This window comes from Hyla sarda, chromosome 4, assembly GCF_029499605.1.
Source record: "Hyla sarda isolate aHylSar1 chromosome 4, aHylSar1.hap1, whole genome shotgun sequence".
In the NCBI taxonomy this organism is placed as follows: Eukaryota; Metazoa; Chordata; class Amphibia; order Anura; family Hylidae; genus Hyla; species Hyla sarda.
The window spans coordinates 220930007-220950215 of NC_079192.1; the positions used below are offsets into that span (position 1 = coordinate 220930007).

The window sequence follows — 20209 nt, forward strand, 5'->3', positions numbered from 1 at the left end:
ACGACTTTTGCATATGTAAAAAAATAAAAAAAAATTTTACCTAAAATGCTTGGTTTCCCAAAATGTGTACATTTTTAAAAAGGGTAATAGCAGAAAATACCCCCCAAAATTTGAAGCCCAATTTCTCCCGATTCAGAAAACACCCCATATGGGGGTGAAAAGTGCTCTGCTGGCGCACTACAGGTCTCAGAAGAGAAGGAGTCACATTTGGCCGACGGCCCCGATCAGCCAGTAATTCCGGGTCACTGGAGACCCGATTGACCCGGAATCCGCCGCAGATCGCTGGACATAATGACCCCCCTGGGTGATATGCCGGGATGCCTGCTGAACGATTTCAGCAGGCATCCGGCTCCCCTCCGGCTAGCGGCTGGGGCCGGAAATGCGCAGGGCGTATCCATACGCCCTGTGTCCTTAAGGACTTGGAAACGGGGGCGTATGGATATGCCCCGTGTGTCCCTAAGAGGTTAAGATCCACTATTATAACCTGCTTATGGTAGGCTGTAATAGTTGATCTGACATGGGAGCCATGAAGGCCTATACATGGCCCCTGTCTGTCATGACAACTGATCAGCACCTGTCATCTAACTACCTAGATGCCACAGTTGCTATTGACTGCTACAACTAGTGGTGTAAATGACCAGAATTAGGGGCCTTAGGATCTGTTTGAAAGAGCAGCACATGCTTAAGCACTTAGTAGCAAGTGAAGGTGACAGTACTGCAATACCCTATACGTGGTTACACGGGGTACAAGGAATTCTTATCACTTCTTGACGCCAGGGCACCATTAGCCTTTACACGGTCCGAGGTGGAGACAGCTTCTCCTGTGCCAGACACAGGGGGTAAGAAAAACACAGCTGTCAGGTTAAGGATAACTTTCTTTTACTGAGCAGGTGCAGATGATATTACAGTACAGAGCAGAGTAGAAGGGATGCAGTGTAACCCTTGGGAGCCCTGTTGCCTTGCTGGGACTTATGGTGCTTTTCACCCACTTGATTGATATAGACTTTAGACGTGAGACTGAAAGATATTCCACGCTGACTAGGGTTCTGACAAGGTCCTGTTATATCACCACCAGGGCTTGACTGACCACTGTACGAGGGAACACTTGCAGAATGGCGGGACTGACTTGAGAAAATATTTTCTGTAGGCTTTCCTCAGGATCCTCCACACACAACTTCCACCTCCTTTCCACACTGTACTCAGACTTAGCACTGAGGCTAGACCGGGGAAACTCCTCCCCCTACACTATATACCTGAGAATTTGGGGGTTTCCATTGGGCAGACAGGGTTAGGGTTGCAGTACTCTTTAACCCTGTAACCCCCTTAACGACCACGGACATAAATGTACGTCCTGCTTTGGCGGTACTTCGCACACCAGGCATACAGTTATGCACGCGTCATGCACGACAGGTTCTGGCTGCTATCAGCAGCCGAGGACCCGCCAGTAATGGCCGACATCCGCGATCGCGCGGATGTCTGCCATTAACCCTTCAGATGCCTGATCTGTACAGATCACTGCATCTGCGGCAATGCGCTTGATAAAATAGATGATCTTATCGCCCGCAGCGCTGCCGCAGCGATCCGATCATCTGTAATGGCGGATGGAGGTCCCTTCACCTGCCTGCATCTGTCTCCCGGCGTCTCCTGCTCTGGTCTGAGATCGAGCAGACCAGAGCAGGAGATAGCCGATAATAATGATCAGTGCTATGTCCTATGCATAGCACTGAACAGTATTAGCAATCAAATGATTGCTATAGATAGTGTCCTATGGGGACATAAAAAATGTAACAAAAAATTAGAAAAATGTAAAAATAAAAAGTAAAAAAAAAGTGAAAAATCCCCTGCCCCCATAAAAATGAAAATTGTCTGTTTTTCACATTTTACCCCCAAAAAGCGTAATTTTTTTAAAATAAACATATTTGGTATCGCCGCATGCATAAATGTCCTAACTATCAAAATATAATGTTAATGATCCCGTACGGTGAATGGCGTAAACGTAAAAGGATTTTTTTTTAAAGTCAAAAAATACTGCTTTTTTGTCAGATTTTGTTCAAATTTTTTTTTTTATAAAAAATGATATAAAAGTTTTATATATCAGGGATGTGGAATTCCTATCGCCCGACGCCCGGGACATGCAGTTCCGGGCGCCGGGCAGGTGAATTTTTCTGGCCCTTAGCCCGGCTTCGGGCAAGCAGGGCCGGACCTGACAAGCGCTGCGGCGCTCTGCAGTCTGTATGGAACGGGCTCCTGCCCGCTCCATACTCTGCAGCCCCCAGCTGTGGAAACTTGTGTCCTCCGAATGCAGAGCAGGGGGCGGGGAGATAAGAAGCTGTGTACGTCCTATCTCCCCTGCTCTGCCTTCTTTCTGCCATGCAGACCTGTGTCCTCTGCCTTCGCTCGATGCAACTTCTCTGTTCCCTCCTGTCCCGGCTCTGTCATTGATAGATCCTGGCTGAATGTATTTTTCTCCATAGAATACACTCTGCCTTCGCTCCACACAGCTCTAGCTGCGGAAAACTGAGGGTAGGAGCAGACGCAAGTCTGCACGGGGCGCAAGTTTCCACACCGCTGCTAATAGCCAGCATGCGGCGCTCAGCAGTCTGTATGGAGCGGGCTCCGGACTCCTGCCCGCTCCATACTCTGCAGCCCCCGGCGGTGGAAACTTGTGTCCTCCGAATGCAGAGCAGGGGGCAGGGAGATAAAAAGCTGTGTACGTCCTATCTCCCTTGCTCTGCCTTCTTTCTGCCATGCAGACCTGCATCCTCTGCCTTCGCTCCACACAGCTCTAGCTTCGGAGAGCTGAGGGGAGAAGCGGACGCAAGTCTGCACCGGGCGCAAGTTTCCACCTCACACCGCCGCTAATAGCCAGGATGCGCCGCTCAGCAGTTTGTATGGAGCGGGCTCCGAACTCCTGCCCGCTCCATACTCTGCAGCCCCCGGCTGTTCTCAGCAGTCTGTATGGAGCGGGCTCCGGACTCCTGCCCGCTCCATACTCTGCAGCCCCCGGCAGTTTTCAGTAGCCGGGGGCCGCCACTAATAGCCAGCATGCGGCGATAGCCGCGGCTGGCTATTAACCCTTTAGATCGCCGCTGTCAAAGCTGACAGCGGCATCTAAACGGACAATGTGAATGCTCCCTGGTGGGCTAGTGGTGTGGATCCCCCCCCCCGCAGAGTGATCGCGAGGGGGCGATCCACTATAGAGATAGCCGGTGGGCTTACCTCTGTTCCCTGTTGTCCCATGGCTCTGTCATTGATAGAGCCTGGCTGGACTAATCACTATCAATGGCTCACAGAGCACACAGATCAATGAGTTTAATAGACCTTTATTCATCTGAATGAGGAATCTAATGATTCCTCCTAAAAGTCTAATAAAGTGTAAAAAAAAAAAGTTTTAATAAAAGTTTAAAAGACTCACATTAACCCCTAATTCCATGTTTAAAGTTCAAATCACCCACTTTTCCTATATGAAAACATGCAAACATAATAAAAATAAAGAGGGACGTCACTCACCAGGATACGGTGCAATTTTCTTTATTTCAACGGTGCAGAGACATGGAGCACGGACGCTTGAAGGTAGGACTAGCTCATCAGTGGAAAGCTGGGTGACAGCTGTTGCGCGTGCGTATCACGCTTCTTCAGACCCTACCTGTTCCGTAATGCATCACCCTTAAGAGCACACCTCCCCGGGTGACGCACTCGGAACAGGTGCGTGCTAACGAAAACATTTAAAAACATTAAATAACAACTCGTAATGTATAGGACTTGCTGCAAGTATCAAAAATAGTTTCTGTCTAGATAATTCAAATATAGAAAAATTTAAAAAAGTACAAAAGTTATTCTTTTTCTAAAAATTATAAATAGAAAAAAGAAGAAGAAAAGAAAAAGGAAACAAAAAGGCTATAAGTGAACCTAAAAAACAGGAATATGAATTACAAAAAGACACTGTAGTCCACTCTTTCATTGAGACCCAGGTTGCCGGCAGCATTAAGTTTTATAATCCATTTGGCTTCTGTTTGTAACAGGAGCTTTCTTTTATCTGAATTTTCTTTGCTGCGGACAACCTCAAGTCCCTGAAAGAGTAAATCATTGCAGATGCCTCTATGCTCACTGTTCATGTGTTCGATAAAACGGAGTGCACCTTTTTTAGTTTTAACTGAATAAACATGTTCCCTGAATCTTGTATTTAGGGTGCGTTTTGTGCTACCGATATAAAACCTTCCACATGAACAGATCATCGCATACACAACCCACTGGGTTCTACAGGTAATCAAGGTGTTAACATGTATGATTTCTCCACCAATTTGGGTACTCTTACCAATTTTCATATTGGGACACCAGATACATGTCCCTGTGGGGCCAGATCTTGTGAGCCAGTCAATAGTTTTAGGGTTGGAACAGAAGTTGCTACTAGTGACTACTGCACCCCTCAAAGTATTCAAAATTACATTCAGAAAGTTTGTTAACCCTTTAGGTGTTTCACAGGAATAGCAGCAAAGTGAAGGAGAATATTCTAAATCTTCATTTTTTACACTTGCATGTTCTTGTGGAGCCATTTCTGAATTTTACAAGAGGTAAAAGGAGAGAAATCCCCCCAAAATTTTTAACCCAATTTCTCTAGAGTAAGGAAATACCTCATATGTGGATGTAAAGTGCTTTGCGGGCGGAGTAGAGGGCTCAGAAGGGAAGTAGCAACAATGAGATTTTGGAGAGTGAGTTTTGCTGAAATGGTTTTTGAGGGGCATGTCGCATTTAGGAAGTCCCTCTGGTCCAAGAACAAAAAAAACCTATTTTGGACACTACACCCCTCAAGGAACATAACAAGAGGTCCAGTGGGCCTTAACATCCCACAGGTGTTTGACAACTTTTCGTTAAAGTCAGATGTGTAAATGAAATTTTTTTTCACTGAAATGCAGAAAATGCCTCCCAAAATTCTTAACCCCATTTCCTCTGAGTATAGAAATACCCCATATGTGGGCGTAAAGTGCTCTGCTAGCGCACTACAATGCTCAGAAGGGAAAGAGCCACATTTGGTTTTTGGAAAGCAAATTTTCCTGAAATGGTTTTTGGAGGGCATGTTGCATTTAGGAAGCCCCTATGGTGCCAGAACAGCAAAAAATTACACATGGTACACTATTTCGGAAACTACACCCCTCACGTAACAAGGGGTGCAGTGATCATTTACACACCAACAGTAATTCCAATATGTTTTGAACAGAGTGCTGAAAAATATTTATTTTTATTTTCAGAGCCTACTGTTCAAAAAATATTAGAATCATCTTTGGGGTCTAAATGCTCACTATACCCCTTCTTACATTCCTTGAGGGGTGTAGTTTCCAAAATGTGGTTACCTGTGGGGGGTTTCCACTGTCTTGGCACAATGGGGGCTTTGGAAACACACCACGCTCCCGACCTCCATTCCAGCCAAATCCACTCTGCAAAAAGGCTGATGGCACTCATTACCTTATGAGCTCTGCAGTGTGATCACTTCGCATATGTCCGCATATGGGGTATTTCCATACTCGAGAAAAGTTGTGTTACAAATTTTGGGGATCTTTTTCCCCATTTATCCCTTGTGAAAATGAAAACTGTAGGGCTACACCAACAGGTTAGTGTAAAAAATTAAATTTTTTATTTTCACGGCTGATTGTTCATAAAATCTGTCAGACACCTGTAGGGTCCAAATGCTCACTACACCCCTTTATGGGTGTAGTTTTCAAAATGGGGTCACTTGTAGGTTATTTTATTTTAGTTTTTATGTCTAAACCTCTGCAACTATCAGCCATTGCAGTACAAATCACCAATTTAGGCCTCTAATGTACATGGTGCTCCCTCACTCCTGACCCCTGCCATACACCTGCAAAGCACTTTACGTCCACATATGGGTTATTTCCATACTCTGGAAAAGTTATTTTAAAAATTTTTGGGGTCTTTTTCACCTTTTACCCTTTGGGAAAATGAAACAAATGGGGCTACACTGGCATGTAAGTACAAAAAAAAAATTTTTACACTAACATGCTGGTGTAACCCCAAAGTTTTCATTTTCAAAAGGAGTGAAAGGGGAAAAAGCCCAACTAAATTGTAAAGCAATTTCTATCAAATATAGAAATACTCCATATGTGGCACTAAATTGTTGCCAGGCATATGCGACAGGGCTCAGGAGTGAGAGATCTCCCTGCACATTTGAGGCCTAAATTAGTGATTTGCACAGGGGTGGTTGATAGTTGCAGAGCTTTACTTACATGCGGTGTACCAAAACACCACAGTTAGTAAATCTCCCCCTATTGCAGTGTTTCCCAACCTTGGTGCCTCCAGCTGTTGCAAAACATCATTTATTCTGGGGTCACCGGGTCACTGGGGGGGCCGAAAATGAGCTGAATCACTGCGATTGGACGGTAAGAAGTTCCATCCAATCGCAGTGATCGCTGTTACAGGAGGGGGTTAAATCCCCCTTTGGCGATGTGGGAAGATGGCATTTGTTAGAAAACAGCAGTCATCTTCACCTGATCACCGCGTGGGGAGACGCAGTAATACAAAACAGACAGGACGTAAATCTACATCCTGGTGCGGGAAGTACCTCCGCACCAAGACATAGATTTACGTCTGTGGTCGTTAAGGAGGGAGATAAGGCCAAAATGGGAGTTGAAAATGGTTGAGCAATACACCTTTTTTTTTCATCATATGTACAGCCAGCTTTATTTAAAAAACAAACAAAAAACATGTAAAATTGCATCCCATGGTTAGATACATAGTCTTGATGGCTTTCATTGTAAATAATGTACTTTCATGGGGTAATGAACAAAATAGCAAGTTATAGTGTCAGTACAATGTGTCCTGGTGTAAATCTGTAAAATGTATGTCAAAGCATGCTTTTCTGGCTTAAGTAGGAGTTTTGTTGCAGTTTATGTTTATTTATATTTTGTATTCAGACATATACAGGTAAATGTGGTGTGATCAAAGCCTAACCAGTGTAGTAGTGTATGTAAATCTTGTGCTAGTACAAAGCTTTCCACATGCACAGCTGCAGATTTAACAGTTGTCTTTGTTGTTACTTTGTTTTATCTCCAGCTTGTATTAGGAGCACTGCAGTTTGGTTTTGTTGTCAGATATTTGGGAGATCCATTAGTTCGCGGATTTACCACTGCAGCTGCTTTCCAAGTATTAATCTCGCAGATCAAACTAATTTTCAACATACCCTCAACAAATTACAGTGGAGTGCTCTCAATGGTTTATGTAAGTATATATCACCTTTCACTGACACTAAATAAGTATTACAAACACTCCATCATCTTGTCAGGTCATCATATGTCTTACATTTTTTTTCCCCAATAACAAATTAATTTGTTAAAGTATCCCTAGTTGCACAAGCTTTTGACGTGTCACAGACACATCACACATATCACAAAAAATCGGCAGTTGATGAAAAATGTATATGGTGTGATAAGGTGGCAAGGAAAGGGTGTATTTCATTGGCTCATCCTGGAGAATCTCTCACCTGCTTCTTAATTAATGAGGCAGCAGGGAAGGGAGGTGTATATATAAGATGGAGACTCAGTCTAATCTGTGCTCTCCCTTGGAAACAAGTATGCTGGCTGTTAGAGGAGGAGACACACGGGCCCTGTTTAGGTAACACTCAGCAGGTGCTGTGAGTGGTCCAAGTTCGGGTGTGAACTGGTAGTAAAACAAGTTGCAGGTGGCACAGGTTTTAACTGGACGAGGGAAGCTCACCAGTTGATAGACAGGGCATGCTGAGAGTTATAGTCAGCAACCAGACGGTCTAGTACTTTATTTTGTTCCTGTTTATGTTTTGTTTTTACCTGCAACCTGTGTAAATAAAGCTGGCGAGGTGCCAGACTTGTATCCGCAACTGTTGTCTGGCGAGTTATTGTGAGGAACGTGTTTAGTGGCAAGTGACCAGGACGATCCGAGAGCTAATCCCTGAGACGGTTCGTCACAATGGTAAAGTCCCCAATGTCAGAAATAAAAAAGTATACCAAAACGCTACAATCAGTAACCAACAATTATATACCAGCTGTACATAAAGTACGGTACATGCATAAGCACGTATTATTGTTATATGGCACTAGTGGTTAAAAGTATACAGAGAAAAGTATATGGCTAGGTTTCCACTCAGGTTTTTTTCTGACGTTTTTCAGCCAAAGTCAGAAGTTGTTCCAGCAGGAAGGACAAGTAGAAATCCTTACCTTATATTTCCTGTTCCTTTTAAATACTGCAGTAGCAGTTTTCCACAAATAGCTAGAAAGAAAACCTGTTTGGAAACCTAGCCTACAGGTGTTTTTCTGATAGGTGTGGTATTGCTAATATTGCACTAGACCATTCTTTTGGTTCTTTGATATGCTTTTAATCTTTGGTGTATACGTCACAGATGTGTAAAAAGTTTTGATTGGTCAGGGTCTGGGTGGACCCCCACCGATCTCTCTAAAATGAATCGGGAGAAGTGTGTGGCTGGCTGTTTCACTCCACAGCTCACTGGCTTTTTTCGTTATCACTGCAGAATATGGGCTCAATAACAGTGAGTGAGCCTCCTGCAGCAAGACAGAAAAGGCAGGGAGATGAGGAGTAAAATGCTTAGAAAATTGCTGCAAAACCATGATGGAACCAGAGCCACACAACATTGTTTGACCACAGCCTCACTGTAATAATTAAGATTTGTTGGTATGATACTAATTTTCTGCTTTTATGTTTTATTTAGACAAGTATTGATATTATTGCCAACATCAGTAAAACAAATTTTGCCGATCTTACGGCTGGATTGATAACTTTAGTGTTGTGTTTGGTTGTGAAGGACCTAAATGAGAGATTTAAACATATTCTTCGCATTCCTGTTCCTATTGAAGTCATTGTGGTAAGTCAGATATTATATTGGCATTTTGTACATAGAATTATATTTGGATACAGGTTTGATATTGCTAGCCAGTTATGCCAGGGACTTCTTTTCAAATGATAATATGTCATACATCTGTATTTTGTTAAGTTAACATTACATAGAATTTACATAGAGCCATTTTGCTTTTGCTATAGCTCATTATACGGTAAAGCAATCGTCCAAAATCATTTTTAAGGAGTAACAAAAAGGGCTCAGTTCAGACTAATGTCAAAAACTGGCTAAAAAAAAAAATAATAATAATAATTATCTGAAACCCATAAAACAGATTGCTTCTTTTATTTTTTTTAAAGTTTTTGAAAAATAAAAGAAACAATCTGATTGGTTGCTATAGGAACCTGCTCCACTTTTCCTCTGCACAGGTTTTGATAAAACTTCCTCAATATGTGGCCAGAGACAATATGTCATACGTCACATGTTTTCCAGGGAGCCTGGCTGTGCTGCAGTGGGTAAATGGATGACGTTACTTCTGTAAATCCCTTCCACTCTGCTATTCACTTGCCCACTGCTGCATAGCCACACACCCTGGAGACCATGTGATATATTGGCCCAGATTTATCAAACTGTGAGAGAAAAAATGGAGTGATTTTTCCACAGCAGCCAATCACAGCTCAGCTAATGAGCTCTGGTAAAGTGAAAGCTAAGCTGGGATTGGTTGCTGTAGGAAAATCACTTCACTTTTTCTTTCACACAGTTTGATAAATCGGGGCCATTGTCTTTGGCTGCACTACAACATTTACAGGTGTGGGTCCCGTGCATAAAAACAGGACAAAGCGGTGCATGCAGGTTATAGAACCATATTTCACAATAATATAACTTGGCATTTTAGGCTGAAAAAAAAACCTGATATACCTGTTTAAGTTCTAGAAGTGTATTGATCTCAGCTGGGAGCACCCTGGAGAGAACTGTCTAAGTAGACAGGTGACTAAAGCTTATACACTGCTCAAAAAAATAAAGGGAACACTTAAACAACACAATGTAACTCCAAAGTCAATCACACTTCTGTGAAATCACACTGTACACTCAGGAAGCAATACTGATTGACAATCAATTTCACATGCTGTTGTGCAAATGGAACAGACAGCAGGTGGAAATTTTAGGCAATTAGCAAGACACCCCCAATAACGGAGTGGTTCTGCAGGGGGTGACCACAGACCACTTCTCAGTTCCTATGCCTCCTGGTTGATGTTTTGGTCACTCTTGAATGCTGGCAGGGCTTTCACTCTGGTGGTAGCATGATACAGAGTCTACAACCCACACAAGTGGCCCAGGTAGTGCAGCTCATCCAGGATGGCACATCAATGTTAGCTGTGGCAAGAAGGTTTGCTGTGTCTGTCAGAGTAGTGTCCAGAGCATGGAGGCGCTACCAGGAGACAGGCCAGTACATCAGGAGACGTGGAGGAGGCCATAGGAGGGCAACAACCCAGCAGCAGGACCGCTACCTCCACCTTTGTGCAAGGAGGAGCAGGAGGAGCACTGCCAGAGCCCTGCAAAATGACCTCCAGCAGGCCACAAATGTGCATTTGTCCACTCAAACAGTCAGAAACAGACTCCATGAGGGTGGTATGAGGGCCCGACGTCCACAGGTGGGTTTTGTGCTTACATAGTTACAGCCCAATACTGTGCAGGACGTTGCATTTGCCAGAGAACACCAATGCCAGAGACTGTGCATTTGCCAGAGAACGCCAAGATTGGCAAATTCGCCACTGGCACCCTGTGCTCTTCATAGATGAAAGCAGGTTCACGCTGAGCACATATGACAGACATGACAGAGTCTGGAGACACTGTGGAGAACGTTTCCTCCAGCATGGCCAGTTTGGCGGTGGGTCAGTAATGGTTTGGGGTGGCATTTGTTTGGGGGGCGGCACAGCCCTCAATGTGCACGCCAGAGGTAGCCTGACTGCCATTAGTTACCGAGATGAGATGCTCAGACCTCTTGTGAGACCATGTGCTGGTGCGGTTGGCCCTGGGTTCCACCTAATGCAAAACAATGCTAGACCTCATGTGGCTGGAGTGTGGCAGCATTGATGCTATGGACTGGCCGCCCGTTCCCCAGACCTGAATCCGATTGAGCACATCTGGGACATCATGTCTTGCTCCATCCACCAACGCCACGTTGCACCACAGACTGTCCAGGAGGCCACCTCATCAGGAGCATACCCAGGCATTGTAGGGAGGTCATACGGGCACGTGAGCCTCATTTTGACTTGTTTTAAGGATGTAATATCAAAGTTGGATCAGCCTTTAGTGTGGTTTTCCACTTTGATTTTGAGTATGACTCCATATCCAGACCTCCATTGGTTAATACAGTCAGGCCCATTAATATTGGGACATCGACACAATTCTAACACTTTTGGCTCTATACACCACCACAATGGATTTGAAATGAATCGAACAAGATGGGCTTTAACTGCAGACTGGCAGCTTTAATTTGAGGGTATTTACATCCAAATCAGGTGAACGGTGTAGGAATTACAACAGCTTACATATGTGCCTCCCACTTGTTAAGGGACCAAAAGTATTGGGACAATATGCTTCTCAGCTGTTCCATGGCCAGGTGTGTTATTCCCTCATTGTCCAAATTACAATGAGCAGTTAAAAGTATGCTATTTGCATTTGGAATCTGTTGCTGTCAACTCTCAAGATGCTCTCAACTCCAAAGAGCTGTCACTATCAGTGAAGGAAGCTATCATTAGGCTGAAAAAACAAAACAAACCCATCAGAGAGATAGCCAAAACATTTGGCGTGGCCAAAACAACTGTTTGGAACATTCTTAAAAAGAAGGAACGCATCGGTGAGCTCAGCAACTCCAAAAGAGCCGGAAGACCATGGAAAACAGCTGTGGTGTATGAGCGAAGAATTCTTTCCCAGGTGAAGAAATCCCCCTTCACAACAGTTGGCCAGATCAAGAACACTCTCCAGGAGGTAGGTGTATGTGTGTCAATGTCAACAATCAAGAGAAGACTTCACCAGAGTTAATACAAAGGGTTCACCACAAGATGTAAACCATTGGTGAGCCTCAGAAACAGGAAGGCCAGATTAGAGTTTGCCAAACAACATCTAAAAAAGCCTTCACAGTTCTGGGACAACATCCTATGGACAAATGAGACCAAGATCAACTTATACCAGAGTGATGGGAAGAGAGGAGTATGGAGAAGGAAAGGAATATGATCCTAAGCATACCACCTCATCAGTGAAGCATGGTGGTGGTAGTGTCATGGCATAGTGGGCATGTATGGCTATTTATTGATGATGTGACTGCTGAGAAAAGCAGCAGGATGAATTCTGAAGTGTTTCGGGCAATATTATCTACTCATATTCAGCAAAATGCTTCAGAACTCATTGGATGGCACTTCACAGTGCAGATGGACAATGACCCAAAGCATACTGCAAAAGAAACCAAAGAGTTTATTAAGGGAAAGAAGTGGAATGTTATGTTGGCAATGGCCAAGTCAATCACCTGACCTGAATCCGATTGAGCAAGCATTTGACTTGATGAAGACAAAACTGAAAGGAAAATGCCCCAAGAACAAGCAGGAACTGAAGACAGTTGCAGTAAAGGCCTGGCAGATCATCACCAGGGATGAAACCCAGCGTCTGGTGATGTCTATGCATTCCAGACTTCAGGCTGTAATTGACTGCAAAGGATTTGCAACCAAGTATTAAAAAGTGAAAGTTTGATTTATGATTATTATTCTGTCCTATTACTTTTGGTCCCTTAACAAGTGGGAGGCACATATGCAAACTGTTGTAATTTCTACACCGTTCACCTGATTTGGATGTAAATACCCTCAAATTATAGCTGACAATCTGCAGTTAAAGCACATCTTGTTCATTTCATTTCAAATTAATTGTGGTGGTGTATAGAGCCAAAAATGTTAGAAATGTGTTGATGTCCCAATATTTATGGACATGACAGTAAATTTGATTTTTATTGATAATTTTTGTGTGATTTTGTTGTCAGCACATTCAACTATGTAAAGACGAAAGTATTTCATATGATTAGTTCATTCATTCAGATCTAGGATGTGTTATCTTAGTGTTCCCTTTTTTTTTTTTTTGAGCAGTGTATTTAGGTTTATGTTAGAGAATAACACTAACCTTTGGTAGATCATTAAAATGTTGTTGTAAGGTTCCAAAGCTAAAATCTGTATTGTTAAATCATTGGTATTTATTCCATACTATACCACATTCAATAATAAAAAACATAAGCAGAGCGGATGGAGTAACTTACTGAGCATCTTTCTAAGACCTGGTTCTACTGGGTTTCTTTTCAAGAATATCGCATCCTGTTGCAGGCCTGAACCTCTATTCCTGGGTTGTTAGGAACATCCCACCTCCTCCCCTATTTGGAGTCTTGTGTGTTGCTGCCCCTAGTTAGTGTGCCTGCTGTTTGTTGTTCTTGTCTCCCTATCACTCCCCTGATCCTTCCATATCCCTTGCCCTCTTTGCCTCTTTGTTCCTTGACTTCTCCCTGTTATGCTGATGACAATTACATTGTGACCTTTTCTTGTAACCCTCTTGAGGATTTGGTGGATTTCATTTATCTGAATATATATATATATATATATATATATATATTCATTCCCTTTGTTTTCATCTTTAGGCAATAGTTGCTACCGGTATTTCATATGGTGTTAACCTGGAGGAGACCTATAATGCTGCCATTGTGAAGAATGTTCCAAGTGGGTAAGTTAAATATAAATCTGAGGCTCTGTTCACATTTACATTGTAGTTTTCATTTATAATGGACATCTAGAGGCAGTGCTGGATTCATCACACAATAAACGACACAGATGCTTGACAGATTCCACTGACAATAGTACATATAGTACTGCATATTTTTTGTATGAACACATAATAGTACAAAGGTATATTGTAGAATACTAACCCCTTAAGGACGCAGGGTTTTTCCTCTTTTGCGTTTTCATTTTTTCCTCATCACCTTCTAAAAATCATAACACTTTAAATTTTGCACCTTAAATTCCATATTATGGCTTATTTTTTGCGCCACCAATTCTACTTTGCAGTGACATTAGTCATTTTACAAAAATATCCACGGCGAAGCGGAAAAAAAATTAATTGTGCGACAAAATTGAACAAAATGTTAGGATTCGGCAGGCTGGATGTGGATCCTCTGTGTCAGTGAGGGATTGGCGTGGACCGTGTCGGTGGACCGGTTCTAGGTTGCTACTGGTATTCACCAGAGCCCGCCGCAAAGCGGGATGGTCTTGCTGCGGCGGTAGCAACCAGGACGTATCCACCAGCAACGGCTCAACCTCGCTGACTGCTGAGAAGGCGTGGGACAGAAGGACTAGACAGAGGCGAGGTCAGACGTAGCAGAAATTCGGGGCAGGCGGCAAGGTTCATAGTCAATGGAGATAGCAAGAGGTTAGGAACACTGGTAAGGCAAACACTGTAAACGCTTTCTCTAGGCACAAGGGCAACAAGATCCGGCAAGGAAGGGAAGGGGAAGTGAGGTTATATGGACGTGGAGCAGGTGGAAGCTAATTAGACTGATTGGACAAGGCACCAATCATTGGTGCACTGGCCCTTTAAATCTTAGAGAGCTGGCGCGCGTGCGCCCTAAGGAGCGGAGCCGCGCGCTCCAGGACGTGACTGCCGGGGACCGGGACAGGTGAGTAACTTGGGATGCGATTCGCGAGCGGGCGCGTCCCGCTATGCGAATCGCATCCCCGTCGGCAGTGTCAGTGCAGCGCTCCCGGTCAGCGGGTCTGACCGGGGCGCTGCAGAGAGAGGAACGCCGCGAGCGCTCCGGGGAGGAGCAGGGACCCGGAGCGCTCGGCGTAACAGTACCCCCCCCTTAGATCTCCCCCTCTTTTTGTCCGCTTGTCGCTTCACATTGGACGAGGACATTGGGAGTGATTCTAGAGTTTCCTTCTGGAAGACAGAGAAGTCCTGGGTAAACTCATCAATGGCAGGCAGTCCAGAAGAAGTGGGAATGGGGTGGGGGGGCAGAGAGTGAAGCTTGCCACGGGGCAAAGTGTTACCAGGACGGGGGCTATGAGGAGGCAAAATCTCTGCTCGTTTATTGCAAAAAACCTCGGCATAGTCCTGATAGGCCTTGGGGAGACCAGGTATAGGAGGAGACACTGAGGTTTGACTGACACGACTGTGAGCAGACGTGAGGCATTTTTTGTGGCAAGAAGCACCCCAGCTCTTGATCTCCCCGGTGGTCCAGTCAAATGTAGGAGAATGGCGTTGGAGCCATGGCAGACCGAGGAGGACTTCAGAGGTGCAGTTGGGCAAAACAAAAAATTTAATTTTTTCGTGATGCAGTCCAATGCTCATGAGCAGGGGTTCTGTGCGGTAATGCACAGTGCAGTCCAATTTTACTCCGTTGACCGAGGAAATGTAGAGCGGCTTGACGAGACGGGTCACAGGGATGTTGAACTTGTTAACGAAAGAGGCCAAAATAAAATTTCCTGCAGATCCAGAATCCAAGAAGGCCACAGCTGAGAAGGAGGAGTTAGAAGAAGAAATCCGCACAGGCACAGTAAGACGTGGAGAAGCAGAGTTCACACCTAGAGCTGTCTCACCTTTGTGCGGAATCGGAGTGCGTCTTTCCTGACGTGGAGGACGGATAGGACAATCCTTCAGGAAGTGTTCGGTACTGGAACAGTACAGGCATAGGTTCTCATTGCGGCGGCGTGTCCTCTCTTGTGGTGTCAGGCGAGACCGGTCTACTTGCATAGCCTCCACGGCAGAAGGCACAGGAACAGATTGCAGCGGACCAGAGAAGAGAGGAGCCGGGGAGAGAAACTGCCTAGTTCGAACAAAGTCCATACCCTTACGGAGCTCCTGGCGTCTTTCGGAAAAGCGCATGTCAATGCGGGTGGCCAAATGGATAAGTTCATGCAGGTTGGCAGGAATTTCTCGTGCGGCCAGCACATCTTTGATGTTACTGGATAGGCCTTTTTTGAAGGTCGCGCAGAGGCCTCGTTATTCCAAGATTATTCAGAGGCGAGGGTACGAAATTGGATGGCGTACTCACCTACAAAAGAATTACCCTGGACAAGGTTCAGCAAGGCAGTCTCGGCAGAAGAAGCTCAGGCTGGTTCCTCGAAGACACTACGAACCTCAGCGAAGAAGGACTGTGCAGTGGCAGTGACAGGATCATTGCGGTCCCAGAGCGGTGTGGCCCATGACAGGGCCTTCCCAGACTAACCACGAAAGCCACCTTCGACCGTTCAGTTGGAAATTGGTCCGACATCATCTCCAAATGCAGGGAACATTGCGAGAGAAAACCACGACAAAGTTTAGAGTCCCCATTGAATTTGTCTGGCAAAGATAAGAGGAGGCTAGAAGCGGCCACTCGCTGCGGAGGAGGTACAGGAGCTGGCGGAGGAGATGGTTGCTGTAGCTGTGGTAGAAGCTGTTGTAGCATAACAGTCAGTTGAGACAGCTGATGGCCTTGTTGCGCTATCTGTTGCAACTGCTGGGCGACCACCGTGGTAAGGTCAGCGACAACTGGCAGCGGGACCTCAACGGGATCCATGGCCGGATCTACTGTTAGGATTCAGCAGGCTGGATGTGGATCCTCTGTGTCAGCGAGGGATTGGCGTGGACCGTGTCGGTGGACCGGTTCTAGGTTGCTACTGGTATTCACCAGAGCCCGCCGCAAAGCGGGATGGTCTTGCTGCGGCGGTAGCAACCAGGTCGTATCCACCAGCAACGGCTCAACCTCGCTGACTGCTGAGAAGGCGTGGGACAGAAGGACTAGACAGAGGCGAGGTCAGACGTAGCAGAAATTCGGGGCAGGCGGCATGGTTCGTAGTCAATGGAGATAGCAAGAGGTCAGGAACACTGGTAAGGCAAACACTGTAAACGCTTTCTCTAGGCACAAGGGCAACAAGATCCGGCAAGGAAGGGAAGGGGAAGTGAGGTTATATGGACGTGGAGCAGGTGGAAGCTAATTAGACTGATTGGACCAGGCACCAATCATTGGTGCACTGGCCCTTTAAATCTTAGAGAGCTGGCGCGCGCGCGCCCTAAGGAGCCGCGCGCGCCAGGACGTGACAGCCGGGGATCGGGACAGGTGAGTAACTTGGAATGCGAATCGCATCCCCGCCGGCAGTGTCAGTGCAGCGCTGCAGAGAGAGGAACGCCGCGAGCGCTCCGGGGAGGAGCAGGGACCCGGAGCGCTCGGCGTAACACAAAATATGCCATTTTGTAATTGTGGGGGCTTCCGTTTCTACGCAGTACATTTTTTTGTAGAAATTACATTGTATCTTTATTCTGTAGGTCAATACAGTTAAAATGATACCCTACTTATATAGGTTTGATTTTGTATTACTTGTAAAAAAAAATCATAACTACATGCAGGAAAATGTATGCGTTTAAAATAGTCACCTTCTGACCCCCTATAACTTTTTTTTTTCCGCTTACAGGCCGGTATAAGGGCAAATTTTTAGCGCAGTTATCTGAAGTTTTTATCAGTACCATTTCTATATTGATCGGACTTTTTGATCGATTTTTATAAATTTTTTCATGATATAAAAAGTGACAAAAAAGACGCTATTTTGGACTTTGGAATTTTTTTTTGAGTGTACGCAATTGACCATGTGGTTTAATTAACAATATATTTTTATAGTTTGGACATTTCCGCACGCTGCAATACCACATATGTTTATTTTTGTTACACAGTTTTTTTTTTTTTTTTTTTTTATGGGAAAAAGGGGATGATTCAAACTTTTATTAGGGAAGGGGTTAAATGATCGTAACTTTTTTTCTCACTTTTTTTTTTTGCAATGTTATAGCCCCTCCTAGTGGCTATTACACTGCACATACTGATCTCGTACACAGATCACTGCCATGCCAGCAAAAATCTGTGTTATTGGCGGTTGATTGCTCAAGCCTGGATTTCAGGCTTGGAGCAATCAATCGCCAATTGGACGCGACAGAGGCACGTAAGTGGACCTCCGCTTGCATTCTAGCTGATCGGCACATTGTGATTTCACCGCGATGGTCCCAATCAGCCCGACTGAGCTGCTGGGAAGCTTTTACTTTCATTTTAGACGCGGCAATCAATTTTGAACGCCACGTCTAAAGGGTTAATAGCGCGCGGCACACGATTGATGCCGCACTCTATTAGCCCAGGGTACCGGCTTTCATTAGCCGCCAGGACCGACCCAGTATGACGCGGGTTCACGGCATGACCCTGCGTTATATACCAGACGCAGGGCATACAGGTACGCCCTGCGTCCTTAAGAGGTTAAAGGCGTATTCCAGGAAAAAAAACTTCTTTATATATATATATATATATATATATATATATATATATATATATATGTCAACTGGCTCCAGAAAGTTAAACAGATTTGTAAATGACTTCTATTAAAAAATCTTAATCCTTCAAGTATTTATCAGCTGCTGAAGTTGAGTTGTTCTTTTCTGTCTAACTGCTCTCTGATGACACCTGTCTCGGGAGCTGTCCAGAGTATGAGCGAATCCCCACATAGCAAACCTCTTATGCTTCGGACAGTTCCTGAGACAGACAAAGGTGTCTGCAGAGAGCACTGTTGTCATACAGAAAAGAACAACTCAACTTCAGCAGCAGATAACTATTTGAAGGATTAAAGGGGTACTACCGTGGAAAACTTTTTTTTTTTTTTTTTTTATCAACTGGTGCCAGAAAGTTAAACAGATTTGTAAATTACTTAAATTAAAAAATCTTATTGGATTTCTCTTATGTCACGACCATGGTGCTCTCTGCTGACACCTCTGCTGGTCATTTTAGGAACTGTCCAGAACAGGAGAAAATCCCCATAGCAAACATATGCTGCTCTGGACAGTTCCTAAAATGGACAGAGATGTCAGCAGAGAGCACTGTGGTCGTGACATAAGAGAAATCCAAAAAGATAAACATTTCCTCTGTAGTATACAGATGCTAATAAGTACTGGAAGGATTAAGATTTTTTAATAGAAGTAATTTACAAATCTGTTTAACTTTCTGGCACCAGTTGATTAAAAAAAAGTTTTTCACGGTTCTACCCCTTTAAGATTTTTTAACCCCTTAAGGACTCATGACGTACCTGTACGTCATGAGTCCGCTCCCGATCTATAATGGCAGAATCATCGATCACTGGTTTCCTATGAGAAACCAGTGATCAATGTAAAAGATCAGTGTGTGCAGTGTTATATGTCCCTATGGGAGCTATAACATTGCAAAAAAAATGTGAGAAAAAAAAGTGAATAAAGATCACGAAAATGCAAAAACGGAAAAACCCCGAGTCCTTAAGGGATTAAGGACCAGACCCATTTTGGCCTTAAGGACCGGACCAATTTTATTTTAGCATTTTCGTTTTTTCCTGCTCGCCTTCTAAAAATCATTACTCTCTTATATTTCCATCCACAGACCCATATGAGGGCTTGTTTTTTGCGTCACCAATTGTACTTTGTAATTACATCACTTATTTTAACATAAAGTGTACGGCGAAACCAAACAAATATTATTTATGTGGGAAAATTGAAAAGAAAATCGCAATTTAGCAAATTTTGGAAGGTTTTGTTTTCACGCTGCACACTTTCCGGTAAAAATGACATGTTTATTCTGTGGGTCAATACGATTAAAATGATACCCATGATTATATGCTTTTATATAATTGTACCGCTTAAAAAAAATCTCAAACCATTTCAACAAAATTAGTATGTTTGAAATTGCCCTATTTGGACCACCTATAACTTTCTCATTTTTCCCGTATATGGAGCGATATGGGGGCTAATTTTTTGCACCATGATCTGTAGTTTTTATCAGTACCACTTTTGCATAGGTTTTAATTTTTATAAACTTTTTATACATTTTTTTTTTTATAAAATGTGACAAAAAAGCAGCAATTTTTGACTTTTTTTTTTTAAATGTTTACGCCGTTCACCTTACGGGATAATTAACAATATATTTTAATAGTTCAGACTTTTACGCACGCGGCGATACCAAATATGTGTATACATTTTTTTATTTTTTACGGTTTTTGGGGGTAAAATGGGAAAAACGGACGTTTTACTTTTTTATGTGGGGAGGGGATTTTTAAATTTTTTTTAACTTTTTTATTTCACATTTTTTACTTTTTTTTACACTTTTTATGTCCCCATAGGTGACTATTCATAGAAATTAGTTGAATGCTAATACTGTTCAGTGCTATGTATAGGACATAGCACTGATCAGTATTATCAGTGATCTTCTGCTCTGGTCTGCTCAATCTCAGACCAGAGCAGAAGACCCCGGGAAAACGGCCGGAGCCAGGTGAGGTGACCTCCGGCCGCCATGCTGTGTGATCGGATCCCCGT

The 20209-nt window shown here is 43.9% G+C and overlaps 1 protein-coding gene and 1 long non-coding RNA gene across 7 annotated transcripts in view; one reads left to right on the forward strand and one right to left on the reverse strand.

The window, feature by feature from the left end:
• The window catches only part of LOC130368994 (pendrin-like), a 222433-nt gene that overhangs the window by 123470 nt on the left and 78754 nt on the right, over window positions 1-20209 (forward strand). For all 6 annotated transcript variants that reach the window (XR_008892636.1, XM_056573591.1, XM_056573592.1 and 3 more), the window contains 3 exons: window positions 7066-7230; window positions 8711-8863; window positions 13509-13591. Coding sequence is in view for 5 of the 6 variants with exons in the window: in XM_056573591.1 (XP_056429566.1) it covers window positions 7066-7230; window positions 8711-8863; window positions 13509-13591 (401 nt within the window). In the remaining variant the exon portion in view is untranslated. The remainder of the gene's footprint in view (window positions 1-7065; window positions 7231-8710; window positions 8864-13508; window positions 13592-20209) is intronic.
• Window positions 1-20209, reverse strand: part of LOC130369006 (uncharacterized) — a 97936-nt gene that overhangs the window by 61837 nt on the left and 15890 nt on the right. The window lies entirely within an intron of this gene.